General features: G+C 39.9%; 1 protein-coding gene across 2 annotated transcripts in view; it reads left to right on the top strand.

Annotated features, from left to right (window-relative positions):
- LOC149074990 (colorectal mutant cancer protein) overlaps positions 1 to 15,740 on the top strand; it is an 83,181-nt gene that overhangs the window by 32,100 nt on the left and 35,341 nt on the right. Inside the window, exon 1 of one of the 2 annotated variants that reach the window (XM_089245963.1) lies at positions 2,070 to 3,119. The exons of the other annotated variant lie outside the window; for it this stretch is intronic. Within the exon in view, the coding sequence (XP_089102089.1) occupies positions 2,979 to 3,119 (141 nt within the window). The 5' untranslated portion in view covers positions 2,070 to 2,978. Of the gene's footprint in view, positions 1 to 2,069; positions 3,120 to 15,740 lie in introns of those variants that run through there. 2 annotated transcript variants of the gene reach the window in all.

Genomic DNA, 15,740 nt, shown 5'->3' with positions numbered 1-15,740 from the left:
GGCTCTCCTTTCCTTTGACAATTTTTGGGCTGTGATTGGCAGCTTTACTTACCTTAGATATTTCTTTTTTATATTGGAACTGGCGACTTCATTTGCTCTGTGAAAATTTCTTGGCTTTGATTGGTGACTTTACTTTCCTTTGAAAATTTTTTGGGTTGTAATTGGTGACTTTAATTGTCTTTGACAATGTTTTTTTTGGCTGTGATTCACAACTCTACTTGCCGTTGAAAATTTCATGGTTGTGATTAGCGACTTTACTTCCTTTGACAATTCTTCGAGCTGTAATTGAACATTTTACTTGTCTGTGAAATTGTATTGGCTACTACTACTACTTAACCGTACATGCATCTCGGTGATTATTAAACATTCCTCTACCTAATTTCTAACGAATTGGTACATCCCGGAATGTGCGTGTACGTGTTGTTAACCTAACGGGAAGTTCGTTTCTGTGTAAGTCAATATAATGCAAATTTTATTGTCAATTGCCGACTTGCCTTTATTTGACAAATTTTTTTGCGATAATTTGTGGTTGCCCGTACGGATTGCGATTTCCCGTATTTTTTTATAAAGGAAATATGGTCAGCCGCATTTATGGTGTTGTGTGCTTTGATACTTTTTTACTGGAACAGCTTGTACGGGTCGAATGGATCCTCTTGGCAGGCCGGAGGTTGTGCACCCGTGGCATCGAATTCAAAGCTTCATACAAAAAAGTTTCCCTTTTTTTTTTATTACCCAAAGTATCTAATCAAGTTACCATCGTGCCACAGGCTAAAACTAGTTTCTTAGCCTTTTTAGCCCATGGCCCAGATTTTCTTCTCGTGTGCCCCCCCCCCCTCTCATACAGGAGCGAGACTCTCATTACTTTTTTGAATTTAGTCAAAACTTCATTTATAATAAACAAAGCATTGCAAATAAATCAATCTTAGATTCGAATTAACCAAGTTCGACTGCATATGATATTTCAGGAAAACATTTACTCAACTGATTGGGTACTTTTCTAACATGATACGATATTCTACTATATAATATTAAGGTTATGAACCAAAATCTAAGGCCTATCACGTATATTTGTCTAATTACAATTTTTTATACACGATATGTAGAACATAATCTCGAAAAATTCACACGTACATCAAGAGATTTCGGTGTTACTTATGAGCAGACCATACAATCCTTTAAATTTTAGTTTATCCCCAGCTGAATGTACTGTAAAAATAATGAAACATTTCATTCATAGAATTTTTTACAATCGCTTAGAATTTGACATAAAAATGGCTTTTTCATAGAAAATGATATAGTCCAAAATTTATTGTTTTCACCATTTTGAGCCACTTTCTATCAAAAAAAGTTATTCAAGTTCACTTGATTACCATTTTATAGAAAAGTGACGAGAAAGGTGGTGAATACCCTGTGGCATATTTAGGGAGCTTATCTGGCCATTCGCTCAGGGCGGCAAGTTCAGAGGAGTGGCAAATTTGAGGAATGAGTAGCCAAGAAAATTTGTAGAATGGGAGAACGGTGGCGAAATTTGTATGACTGATAAATCTGCCTGTACCCAGACAGTAAGGGTAGCTCAATGAGTGACCAAAAGAGTTTGCAAGCACCTGTGAGAGCAAAAGAATGACTTAGAGCGGGAGCAAGCATGAGAATGGCCAAACGAGGGACCAGGTCAGTGAGTGATCAAGAGGGTGTGCACGTATGCGAGTGACCGAAACAGTGTAGAGATGGGCGGAAAATCATAAATGCGCCTCTGTAAATACCTTGAGAGTTTTTTATGAAAGTATAGTTTATTCTCCTAAAATATTGATGAATTGGATAATTCGAACTTTTTTTACTGTGCCGTTAAGATTCAAATTAACTAAGTTCGAATGAAAATTAAATCTTGGCATTGATGAGGAGGAATTTTCTAAACGATGAGCTACAGCACGTGGGATTGGTCGGAATTTTCTATAGCAACCGATAGTTTGTGTCTTTGGCGACTTGATTGGCGACGGGAGGAAGTGTTGTTTTGAGAGGATGGATACCACAGAGTTTTTCCTACTCTCTCTCTCTCTATGGTACTACTTACTGGCGGGACTTCCAATTCCTCTTCACCATCACAGCCCCAGAGGCAAACCAACGCCTTTTACTTTCCTCTCTAATCACATCCCGCGAGCAAAGTTTTTTTTTTCTTCTTCATTTTCTAGTGTCAACTTCTTTTTTCTTCTCATTCCTTTCCTCAAAGTGAAATCGGGTTCGAGTTTTCTGTGTCAGTCGTGCCCCGATCGCCAATCAAAAAACCTTCCCGGAGGTCATTATATGAAGATCTAGAATTAAGCTACTTTTTTTTTTCTTTCATCCTCGGTGTATGTATGTGAGTGTGCGCGAATTTTGATTGAGTGAAAGAACAGTTCGTTTGTTTCGGGCCGCTCCTTTATAATTAATTCCACTTAGAAGAAAGAGAGAGAGAAGAGAAACATATGTTTATAATGTATCCTTTCTCGGAAAATTTCACCGAATTAGTATTCGTGCTCATTTAGATGGATGCAAACCTGTGGAGATCATGACGACGACTCTCGGATCAGTTGCGTAGAAAACTCGGGCGAATCATCGACATCCGATCACGTCCGTGCGTAATTTTGTGTCGGAGATGGAATGTTGATGTAAAATTTGGTATTGGAATTCTAAAGAAAATATGCGCAGTGAAAATACTTCGGTTGTTCCGGTCCCTTGATCAATTTGTTTGGCGTTGTCTACTCCGACGTTTCCATCGGGAATATACTTCAAGAAGTTCGCAGCGAGTGAATGAAAATTCGTTTGTGTTTCTCTGAGAATCGACCCAAAGATATATTCTGTATCAGCAATTGATGATAAGGTGCCATTGACATATCTTTGAAAGAAGACGAATAGTAGTAATTGACGTATAGGGAGTTTATGAAATTATATCCATGATATACGATAGGGGGAGCATCTTTTAATATTTTTAATCCCGAAGAAAGATGGATGGTAGCAGGAGAACCAGGAGTCAGAAGAGCTGTTATGATAACCATTATGACAGGGACTGGAACTTGGTCGAGAGTGGGATCGGAGTCGATCTACGATCCACCCATCTGCACCATCGACAGTTAGAAAGAACAGAGGTATATACGCATGTGTATAGTATTTTTCATGTTTTATTTTTAACTGCTAATTTAAAGTTTTTGTTTCGCGCTTGATATGTGTTTTTCAGAAATCATATTAGTGTCCCCTTAAAATCAATTTTGAAAGGTTCAGTTCATAAGTTTATGTTCGAAATGATAATTTTCGTTTTTTGTTGAACCTAACCTTTTGTCTTCCTATTCCGAGATGGACTCGTCACAGGTTTGCATCAGAAAACAACTGTATTACATTGTATCAAACGCCCCTTACGATAATAGGAAGGCCCCTGTGAATTTTGCTTCTTAGCAGAGCTCATAAATTATGCAAAAACGGCAAAGGAACAAACTTCCAGGAGCCTTCCTCATTGCAGGGAGGTGCTATGAAGTATGTACCAACGAAATGCCGAAAAAACCTCTGGACCGCAAAAAAGTCAACCCGATCTGGTTTGGTTTGTGCTTCGGTCGTGCAGTTAGTATATTAAGATAAATTTACGTAAGCAATAAGAGCAGTTGTCAAAATTCAGTGTGAATAAAAAAGAACAGGGATCAGTTGTTTTTTTTTATTTGTAGTTATAGCCGGTGTTACGGTGATCATATACCTCAGAAATCTTGTCTGAATAGTGAAATTAAATACAAATACAACGCCACAACAGGCAAAATGCCCAACGAGGTGGCTGATAAAAAGATGCCCATAAAAATATGAATGTCATATATTTCAAAAATACAGCAACCCAATTAAAAATGCAATTAACAAAAATTATAAACAATATATACACATGATAAAATATTATACAATGCCCATAAAGAAAGAATAATAGAAGGCATTTCAAATACGTTTCTCTGGTCTTTACCTTATATGTCACTTTGAAATATATATACAAAATGACAGATCAGGATAAAAATAATCATCGAATTTCAAAGCAATATATTTCAAAAAGTATTATATATAGCAAGATGGATAATATCTCGTAAGCAGCAGAGACCCCATATTCTATGTGTCCTTCTTTCTTTACGCGGCACACGTATACACGATAATCCGATTCCTGCCCGATATACAGCATGCCAGTAGCTTATTGATGTTCGTAAAAGCAGTGGTGGTAATTCGGTTCTTGAGCTCATTCAAAGTGTCTGGCTGTGGAGGCACGTACACGGCGTCTTTAATGAAATCCCAAAGGAAAATGTCACAAACAGTAAAAGATCATGATACCTCAAAAAAGTCTCGTCTGATGAGTCGGTGACTGTGCTCCATATTTTCTTCGGTATGCTCGTTACACGGAACGAGCAATGAAGATGTCGCATATTCCAAAACACAAAAGCACTTTTGGAATATTGAAATGTGTAAGAATAAAAATTTAACCTTAACCTTTGCTTCTTCGTGCCCCCGTTTACTATTAAACAGTACAATTTTTATTATGTTTCAGGACATATTTTTTTAAAACCCAATTATTATTTTTGAATCACCCTGTCTATATAAATCGATTGGTATTTTAACCCTTAAATGCGTAGCTTTGTCTGTGAGCAAGGAATTTTATTTAAACGTTCATTACTGAATTCAGTTTGAAGATAAAAATTCGGAGTCACCTTTACACATGAAGGTGAGGTCATATCTTTGATGTTTTATATTTTAAATTTGCTGGTAGGTGTCCCAACTAACGGCAGCAGCTCTTTGTTTGTCGCGGAGCATGTGTGGCTGTAATTTAGCTAATTTGTTGCGTTTTTTTTTTTTCTTTTACTTTGAAGTTTTCAATCCGAATATTTTTCTTACTGTAGTTTGAATCACAAAGAAGATAGGGATTTATATATTTGGGAAGTAAAATACTACTTCAATACATATATTTTACAGTATATGCGATTTTTGAGGCACTGTATAAGTAGTACAATTCAAAATAGATTTTCGAAATGATTTTTCTGGCTTTCACTACGTGTCATTGACTTTTGCAAAAAAGTTGTCAACTCGATAAAAAAGAGCATTTAAGGGGTTAGAAACGCACACATATTCAGATTATTGTGATGAGAGCATTGGTTCGACATTGGCGGCTAAATTATAATTTTAGCTGTGTGAATGCGTTAGCATTAATCTGTGGTTCTTAACCAGGGGTGCATCCATTTTTGGATGTGCAAGAAAGCCATCTTTTTTTAGGAGGTACGCGAGCTATTTACTGTTCGAGAGTTTACAAAATTGAAAATTCAGTGTTAATGGGGGGAAATGAAGTTCATCGTGGTTTCACAGTCCAGTAAAAAGGAGGGGGAACCATTGGTGTATATTAATATGTAATTATTCATCAAATCAGTATTTTCTTTATACGTTTATGTTGCGTTTTTTTTCGAAGATAAATTGAAGTGAACGATGTATAGGTGCTTTCTGTGATTAAACAAAAAAAGATTATATGGAGTGTCAGAATTGGTCGCTACAAGTGATTATTGTATGACCTATTCTACTGTTCTCAAGACTCGCAACTGGAGGAGGGGGAAGCGAGCGGATCTGGTGCTCCGTTTGCTTAACTAGACGAGGTGGCAATTTAAAATTGACCCTTTAAGCTCGCTTCCAACATTACAAGGGGGCGCCAAAATGCGTACTTGTCCCGGCTGATCAAGCCTCTTCTTGCGGCCCCTGCCTCTTCCCGCTGAATCCCGCTTCGGAACAACTTGATGTGTGGAATTCGAAGCTTCAAAGTCAGGAAATTAATTACCTGTAAGAAAAGTGCAAACTTCGCCCGCAAGACAACGAGGGAAAATGAAGTCCTCGAAACCTGTTTATAAGATAATTTCTCGACCTCCCATCCCGATTGATTTCACGAACGACTAGAAATTTCATAACGTGATTGTGAGGTTTTGCAAAAAAAAAAAAAAAACCGTTCAGTTCCTCCCTCCCGGTACTTCCTCTTCGGAATCGTCTAATTAATGCTTTCCGAGATGAAATTACGCCTTTTACTTGAAGTTGCTGCGACCGTGTCCTTTACAGTAGTATTTGTGTCTTGCGGAATCGGACAAGCCCATGAAACGGCTCGTGTAATCACCGAGGCCCGAGTTTCGTAAACATATTGATTGGTGAAAAATATGTTTTTCATTTCGATGGGACTATGGGGGCCCCCTTCAAGGTGCTTTGTGGTTTCGCGGGGTCCGTTCTCCACCCATTTTCCCCGTCGTCATCACTGTTATAAAAAGGTGTGCGCATCATCTGTGTACCTGATGCTCACTTCAATCACCGCAAAGTAACCGCTATGCGTTTGTCTCAAAACGCCCAAATTCCTTACAGTACTTTTTTCCCTGTACCCCTCCTTTTTTTTTATCCCTGGGGCTTTGAGTGATATTTCTTAGGTGTTTTGAGGGCGTTGCCATCAAAGGTGGACATGATATATATAAATATACCCCCCCCCCCATAGCTCGGTGCTTTATAATTTATTAATCCTCACTTTTGTCTTCTTGCCGATGTGATGTAGGCTTTTTTGTGTTTGATACTGGCGTTCCCATGTTCGATATCTTCCTACAGTGAGGGGGGCCATTCAAGTATTACGTAAGCAGATTTTTAGCTATTTTTGACCCCCCCCCCTACCGTCAGCAAAATTTCGTCAGCAGCTTAGGATATTTCATATCTTCAAAAAGGGTGGTTGATGACGTAAGCAACCTTCAAAACCCCCTCCCCTTGTCATCAAAGGTCAGCAAATCCGAACCCCCCCCCCCCCGATGCTGACGTAATACTTGAATGACCCCTGAACCGTTTTTCTCAACACAAAAACTTCCATTTGGTTTCCCCCCCCCCCCATTTTATGCTCTTGGAAAGAAGTAGACGCCTGCACGTGGTATGAAGCCGAATTGGAATGTTTATCAGATATCCATGCGTTCGCTACGATTCTAACCATAGTTACCCGAACTGTATTTGAGGAATAAGGGAGAGAAAAGTGGGAAAAATTTGTATAGCCCACAGGCGGTAAAACCATAACCCCGTCTCTCCTGGAGAGCGAGTGATCAAGAAAGTGTGAAAGCATGTGAATTACCAAAACAGTTTAAAAACATGTGAGTGACCTAAAAATTTACGTAGAGAGCGGGAGACCAGGTCAAAATTAGCGACCGAAAGAGTGACCTAGGCATTTGAGCGATTAAAACAGTTTGCAAGCATGTGGGTGACCAAAAGAGTGAGGGACCAGATCATTATGCGACTATTAGTGTGACTGGGGTGACACCTAGAGAGCGAGACACCAAGTTAGTAATCGACCAAAAAGTGTACAATCATGTGAATGAAAGTGACTTACGACCAGATCAGTGAGCGACCAAAGGAGTGGCCTTGACTGTTCGTAAGCATGGAAATGACCCAGAGAACGACGAGCCGGGTCGATCAACGACCAAAAGAGTGACCAAAAAATGACTAAGAAAATGTTCAAGCATGAGAGTGACCAAAAGAATAACTTGGAGACAGACGCATTTCCATGGGCGGGGGCTAAGCGTTCTTTGCAGCTCAGGGCGGCAAATTTGAAGAATGAGTTTGGAGAAGGGCGGTAAAACCATAAATCCGCCTCTGACTGAGAGTGCTTCTGCGCTAAGACTTTCTGAATCTGATCCATTAAATCCCGGATTGGTGTTCCAGCCACAAGACATACAGTGGACTGTGTCTCTTGTGTTCCAATCTTCTTATTACAGATTGTATATAAGCATTGCCTATTTTTCAGTATTTTTTTTTTTTTTTTGAATCCTCATTCATTATGAAGTTAGTGTTTGAAGCTGCTTCTGTTTGTTATGTTGCAAGCTGACCCCCCCCCCCCGCCCTTCCGGGACGTCTGCCATCTATATTTTCTTCTCGGAAAGATGCGACTCTTTCTCTATTCTCGCCCCCACCCCACATGAGTGAGCCGTGAGGAAAACACGGCTTGTCTGTTTATGTGTTATGCATTACCATTCAGCGGAAGATGAATTATGGCATGTGTTAGGAAAGAGAATTTTCTGCTGACAAATAACGTTCACCACGTGTTATTTTGACAGGAGTTGAGCACGCGTTTGCGGTTGTGTTCTTTGCATTAGACAAAAATGTCTTGGCTAAAGAAGAAGAAAAGTCTTCTGGTGGTTTAGAATTTCTTGCAAGAGAATTAAAAAAAACCTTTGTGAGTACAGTTTTAAATTATGTTGACATTGATTTTAATACCGCTGGACACATGTTTTACTGATTTTTGAGACATTTTTCAACGCCTAAATGGAGGAAGTTAAACGTGAATGAGAGCGTTATGATAGAATTAAACCGGCTTAATGTATGTTCCACATGCCCAGGGCAGTTGCCAGAAATTTCTGTGGGGGGGGGGGGGTAGACCAGAGTGTTTCAACAATAGACTAAACCATGTTTTTCCATATTCGAGTACCATATACAGTGGAACCTCACGATAACGGACACCCACGGGACAGAAAATTCTGTCCGCTAACGAGAAGTGACCGTTAATGTATAGTAAAATATATTGGTTCCCGTTGACGTAATTTAAAAAAATATGTCCTTTAACGGGAGGTGTCCGGTATGGGAGGTTACAATTTACAGCGTTCAAAAAAAAAAAAAGACACGCAACAAGCACAACTCTGACAGTATTAATACGTGAGGAACCACACATACACTCAGAACATACATTCCGGCACATGGGCGTCGGAAGTGTTTTGAAACTGTGGGTGCTCGTCTTGAGCTTTGTCTAAGAAATTTCGGCTTCTGAATCTATTGTGGAGTTTCTAAGACCTGTACCAAAAATTATCGTCGATGCTCAAGCACCCACAACTCGGACGCCACTGTTCCGGCTCGTTAGAAATTTTGCAGGGGAATGTATACGATGTGCATGTGGGGTGCAGTAGAAGTAGTACCTAATTTGAAAAGTCCTATAACTACTCAGTGTTCAAGGTCCTGAAACACAAACTTGTCTCTTCAACACGTATGTGCTTGGGCCTGATTTCCACATGAACAAGTGGAGCACTCAAATATAAGCAATGACTGTTTTACGAAGCATTTTTTTTTCTCTTTGTCGCGGAGAAGAGTTGATGCTCGCTTTGTCGAGGGAGCCTTTCAACTCGAAGTTGTGCCGTTCGCTTGAAGTTAGCGTGTTCAGTCCAGCAAAGAATTGCCATTATTTTGCAAGTCAATAAAAATGACAGACAGATTCTTGAAATCAAAAGAATTCTGTGGCAGTCGTACATGTATTTTCTTCAATCGAATACCAGCGTTATGGTTAAAGGTTGAAATATGGGGTGCCTGGATCAAATGTCCCTTTTTATGATCAGTTCCTGTACTTTACAAGAAGTTGGAAAAGTATATAAATTGAAAACAACAGCGTTAATATAAAAAAAAATCGTTGCACTTCTACACGTGCTCCTTTTGTTGTCTGGACCGATCGTATGACCATATTACGTGAAAGCACAGACCGCACATTCATTTTGATATTGTTTGTTTGCAATTCAAAATTTTTATAGGGATTTTCTGAGCCCCGAATTCGGCTATTGTGCTTATAATTATTAACCCGGTTGGACATATGGAATGATGCTTCATCTTTCGTTTTTTTTTCTTCCAGTTTTCGAAAAGCACAACTCCGATCTATCGCCATGGGCAATGGTTGACCGAGTGAGTTGTGCCCGAAGTGTGTGTACCTAACAGTGTGAATGCGTACATAGCATTGTGTATGATTTTCAGTGCTGCCATCTATTTGTCAGAAGTGAAGTTGCTGATTCAATATTTGTACCGTTGCACGTCTGCCCAACAGGCCTACAACGATACAAATATTCAATCATCTGAGAAAATGACTTGAAAGAAAATTGCCTCATCTGGAGAATGGTGGCTCACCATCGATGAGAGCTAACATCTCCACAGAACATTTTACGTTTTCTTCCTATGGTGATACCATTTTTGTGTTTGTTTGCTCATAACAATGGCAGCGTGCATAATGACCGCTTTCAGAAAAGTCGTCGTCTAAAACTGGCAGTGTTGGGCATCCAAGTTTTTCCTAATATCGTCGCCCTGCGTGAAATTACTGATTTTTGATCCCTGTTTGAAATTCGTGACATTTGATCCGGTCACCGTGTAGATCTTAATTTCGGGCTAATGACCGTGTCTCGCCTCACAGTGCAATATTGTTTGCACACCGTCATAAAATCCGATCGCGCGATCGACTTCCGCCAACTCAACACAAATGACGTTAACTGCAGTCATTGACTCGGCATTCTTGTGACTGAGGCAGAGCATTATAGGCATACAAAATGAAGGCCTCTCTTTCTTCGCGATTCCCAAATGGATCTATTTATACAAGTGGAGGGAAAAGGAATCCGCTGTGTGGTAAAAATAAAATTATTTCTTCCTAAAAAGACCCATTGCTCCACCCTACAACACAATCGCAGCAGTGCTGCTGCTTCTTCTTTCGAGATGTTTTAAAAACTGAATGTTTACTTGACATCCTGGAATGAAACCTGATATTTATTACCGCGTCTTTGCTGCAGTTCATCGCATCTTTTTGGGTTTACCCCCCCCCCCTCCCCACCGTAAAAAAGAAAATTCCTCGCGATATTTTTATGTATTTTTGCTCGATCTCTTTTCTCTGTATCGTCATTTTATTTTATTTTTCCTTCGCTCCATTTACCTCTCGGAAACGAAAAAGATGTTGGTGAAGAGCATGAGAGAGAGAGAGAGAGAATTTCTCCAGCCCTTATAATACTCGAATGGAGAAGTGGCTCCACATTGACCGTAAATGAAAAATACGTTGGCGCCGCTTCGGCTTCTGTCATTGAAAGAGAGGCATTTCTTTCTCTCTCTCTCTCTCTGTCTCTTCTTAAATCTTTGGTGCTTTAGTTTGTGGAGCCATGTCGGGGCTCTGAAGCCAGCTTTTGGCGATGTGGTCCATTTCGTTCGGGCTCGGCCCAGTGGAATTCGTTTAAAGAGGCATTTGTTTGTGCCATTTATTCGAATCCATTTTTTCTCCATTTAGAGGTGAATTCATCCTTTCTTTAGCCCTTCATATAAAAGTTTGAAGAGCAATCAGCAGTATGGTACGCAGTTAGGCTGCTTTGGGAGCCGGTCATTTTTTTCGATTTGATAACCGCTCTTATAGAACGAAATAAGATATAGCATATAGCCGCTGTGGTGGTCGAGTGGTTATAGTGCCGGACTCGTGATGCGAGGATCCGGGTTCGAACCCCACAGTGGTGGTCGGCTGAAGTTGGTTTTCTGTGGTTCCCAACTTCAAGGCGCAAATGCGAGCCGATCTCCCCGTTAAAAAGTCTCGCCACAGAGAGCAACAGTCCTACAACGGTAAATCATTCAACCATAAACACTTCACTCATAGTTAGAAAATTTGGGGGCAGATGACAGCACTACACATAACAAGCATTACACAGAAACAAACTTTACGTCAGGTTGCACTACACGTACACGCACATTCCCGCATGTACCGATTCGTTGGGGGGTTCCGCGGGGGGGGGGTTGCATGTGGGGTGTAGCAGTAGTAGGTAGGGACTCCAAAAGATGGGTTGGGGATCCATGATGTTTTTAAGTGCGAGCTGTTATCTCATATTTTCCTCCCTCTCCCGAAGCTTTTTCCTTATGATAAGACAAATGCTACCATATTCAGACCCACGTTCATTTTCATTTGCACTCATTTATATTCCTTTTGTGCTTGTGGAAAAAAAAAATTCACCTCTGATAAACGGCTCCCGTTAAGAAAATTTGAATTGAATTTTTTTAATGAAATTTCGCACTTGAAAAAAAAATCCCTTTTCTCCCCCTTAGTTTCTAAAAAAAAAAGCTTTTAAAAATCGTAAAGGAAAAATTATAAAATGTATGGAAGGGGAAGAAAAAGAAAATTTCTCTGAAGAGATTGTGCACGTGAAATTGCTTTGCGGTGGGTGATTGAACGAACGCGTGTTATAATATTCATTCTACATTATTTTATTCATGAACATATTACCTCCCACCTATTACGCCTAAAATGGGGTTTCCTCCTTCATGAAATACTTGAGGTTCTTGTGCTTCGCGCTCTCTCTCTTTATCTCTTCTTTCTTTGTTGGGATATTTTTCTCTCCCTTGGATCCTCGTAATTTTTTTTCCCCCTTATGAGTTGCCCAAATTTAGGTGGTCCTAAGATCTAGAGATTATTTGCAACCTAGAATAGCGTCAGTTTTCTTCAACCCTATTAAGATTTCCACAGAGCTGTCCTTAGAGATATGCCACAGGCGCACGGACTCTCGCACTTACAATAACAGTAATTTCTCTTATAAATTCTGAATTTTCATCAATTCTGGATTTTATGCATTTCCCCATCTAGAAAGGAATAATTCTGGAATTATTTCCTTCACAAAATCTGAATTTTCTCCAATTCTGGAATTTTTTTAAGAATAAATTCTGAATTTTATCAATGTATATATATATATATGTGTGTGTATATATATATATATATATATATATATTATGCAATTTGAATTTTTATCAGTCTTGGAATTCTGAATTTTCATCATCTTGGAATTCTGAATTTTCATCATCTCGGAATTTGAATTTTCATGAATTGTGGAATTCTGTGATTTATTCTGAATTTTCATCAATTGTGGAATTATTTTTGTGATTTATTCTGAATTTTCATCAATTGTGGAATTATTTCTGTGATTTATTCTGAATTTTCATCAATTGTGGAATTATTTCTGTGATTTATTCTGAATTTTCATCAATTGTGGAATTATTTCTGTGATTTATTCTGAATTTTCATCAATTGTGGAATTATTTCTGTGATTTATTCTGAATTTTCATCAATTGTGGAATTATTTCTGTGATTTATTCTGAATTTTCATCAATTGTGGAATTATTTCTGTGATTTATTCTGAATTTTCATCAATTGTGGAATTATTTCTGTGATTTATTCTGAATTTTCATCAATTGTGGAATTATTTCTGTGATTTATTCTGAATTTTCATCACACACACATCTTGGAATTCTGAATTTTCATGAATTGTGGAATTCTGTGATTTAGGCCTATTCTGAATTTTCTTGGGTGCTGGAATTATTTCTTTCACGTATTCTGAATTTTAGATTCTCCACCCCCGCAGAACACATAAAATCGGTGCTAAGGCGCCGGAATTATCAAGACACCTCGTGCAACTTTTTTTTTCATGAGTTATCCAAATTTAGGTGGCCCTAAGATCTAGAGATTATTTGGAACCTAGAATAGCGTCAGCCTTCTCCAACACTTTCAACATTTCCATCCATTTCTGCTGACGGTTTCATTGTACGGAAGATCAGGGGTTTTGGGAGAGAAAAAAAAGACCCTCGTTGTTGGATGAAGTAGATTTTCTACTGCTTCGAGTTCCAATAAAAAGCCTTGAAAAAAAAATATCATGATAACGCTTGTCATGTCTCCCTGAAGAATACCAAGCAAGAGGTCTATTGATACGGGGGACGCGAGGGGGAATGAGGAAGGAAATATAACACGCACAAGATACCCACCACACAACTGGCCAGTGAAGAAATGTTTCCGGTACTTTGCCTGTAGCAAGGAAAGAAGTCCATCTAAAGGCATCTCCAATACCATCAAGTGAAGCAAACACCTCATTCATTCGAGAGCTCTTTACCGCAGCTGTGTTAGATGGGAGAGCTTTGTAGGGGAAAATACTTGGAGCTTTTTATTCTTATCTGACTGGGAAGAAAAGTGAGAATATTGCTTACTTTGAGCTTATTTCCCTGCAGCAAAAATAAATAAATAAATAACGAGGGGGTGTTTCTCTTGTTTTCAACCTAAGCATCTCAAACCATAAGTCAAGGGTTCTCAACCCACGGGCATTGGCTCCCATAATGGGTCATACAAACCCACTTCCAGCCAGGGATTCTTGAGATATGGGTCACGCGCGCGACCCAAACTTCATTCGCAAGAGCTTCCGAGATGGGTTGTAGAAATTCCTTTACAGCCAAGGATCTTGAGTTATGGGGCAGGGCCCATAACTTGATTCGCAGATTTTTTCCGAGATGGGTCGTACGAATCCACTAATCCACAACGTACCATCCACAAAGCTGCTTCTTCTTAACCGTACATGCACCTCGTACACATTCTTCTACAGAATTTCTAACGAATTGGTGCATGCCAGAATGTGCTTGCACGTGTTGTGAATCCAACATAAAGCTTTTTTCTGTATAATGTCTGTTATGTGTAATGCAGCCATCTACCATCAGTTTTTCTAGCTATGAGTGAAGTGTAATGATTGAATAATTGTACCGTTGTAGCCCTGTTGCGCTCTGTGTCGAGACTTTTTAACAGGGAGATCAGCTCGCATTGGGGCCTCGAAGGTGGGAACCATAGAAAACCCAACTTCAGCCGACCACCACTGTGGCGACGGTGGGGTTTGAACCCGGGTCCTCGTGATGCGAGTCTGTCATTGGCCACTCGACCACCACAGCGGCATTACTGTAGCTATGAGTCATGACAAACTTGATTAAACCGGGCACAACTCCGTTCTATCGCCGTAAGCAATTTTCTACTGAGTGAGTTGTGCCGGAAGTGTGAGCGTGCGTACATAACAGTGTAAGTGCGTATCCAGTGTTGTGTCTTTTTCTCAGTGCTGTCACCTATTTTTCGAATTATGTGTGAGTGAAATGTTATGATTTAATATTTGTACCATTGTAGGCCTGTTGCTCTCTGTGGCGAGGCTTTTTAACGAGGTGATTGGCTCGCATTCGCGCCTCGATCTTGGGAATCACGGAAAACCCCACTTCAGCAGCCGACCACCACTTTGTTGTCAGTGGGGATCGAACTCGGGTCCTCACTATGTGAGTTCGTCAATAATGACCACTCGACCACGACAGCAGCATTACTGTAGCTATGGGTCACGTCCAAAACTTGATTCGCAGGCGCTTCCTAGAAGAGGAACGAATCCATTCACAGTTCTTTTACAGAAGATACATTTCCAAAGTGAAAAGGGGGGGGGGGTGGCATTTTGGCATACGATAGCAATCCAAAATCACATGAACATAGGTGCGCAAACGCCATTCGGATACGCGAAAGGGAGTTGTTGCCTCACGCACTTGTAAATACACCTGATTGCGGCATACGCCGGGTATTTTTGCGAAGGTGCAGCGTCGATATAATGCGTGTGCCAATGCGTCTAGCAAAAACTTTGAGCGTCTACTTTAGTAGTATTGTTCCTAAATAAAGTACTGCAGAAGGATTCTTCTTCGTCGTCCTTATATTACGTATTATTTTGAATGACGTCTGCTGCTTCCAGATGGCGGTGGATTCCTATGTTCCTATTCGATTGTTATCTTATGCCTAAATTGTCCTTTCATGTTGGCGATTTTTATTTATTTATTTATTTTTTTTTTGAAACACCCTGTAAAAATGCATTTATTGCATCACCGGTTTCACTAATTTCGGAAAACAAACAGTCCCACGGGTCGCGAAGCTGATCGTGTTGATTTTTGGTCGCTGCTGAAAAGGGTTAAGAACCTCTGCTAGAAGCAATCCCTGGCTGAAAGCTTACCCTCCGTGCATTGGCCTATCTGTCCCTGATAGGACCCGCCGTAAGTCCCATCGATGTGTGGAATTTTCTTGAGTGGTATCACGTACCATCACTATCTGTTGGAAGACGAATATTCGCAAGAGCTTGATATGAGAGCCACAAACAGCATTTTCGTTCCATCCGGCG

The sequence above is a fragment of the Pholcus phalangioides genome, unplaced genomic scaffold, assembly GCF_987345545.1.
Source record: "Pholcus phalangioides strain wild (caught in Gottingen) unplaced genomic scaffold, Ppha-v1.0 ptg000016l_1, whole genome shotgun sequence".
In the NCBI taxonomy this organism is placed as follows: domain Eukaryota; kingdom Metazoa; phylum Arthropoda; class Arachnida; order Araneae; family Pholcidae; genus Pholcus; species Pholcus phalangioides.
The sequence above is the reverse complement of the archived record's forward strand: the minus strand, read 5'-3'. Positions and strand labels throughout refer to the sequence as shown.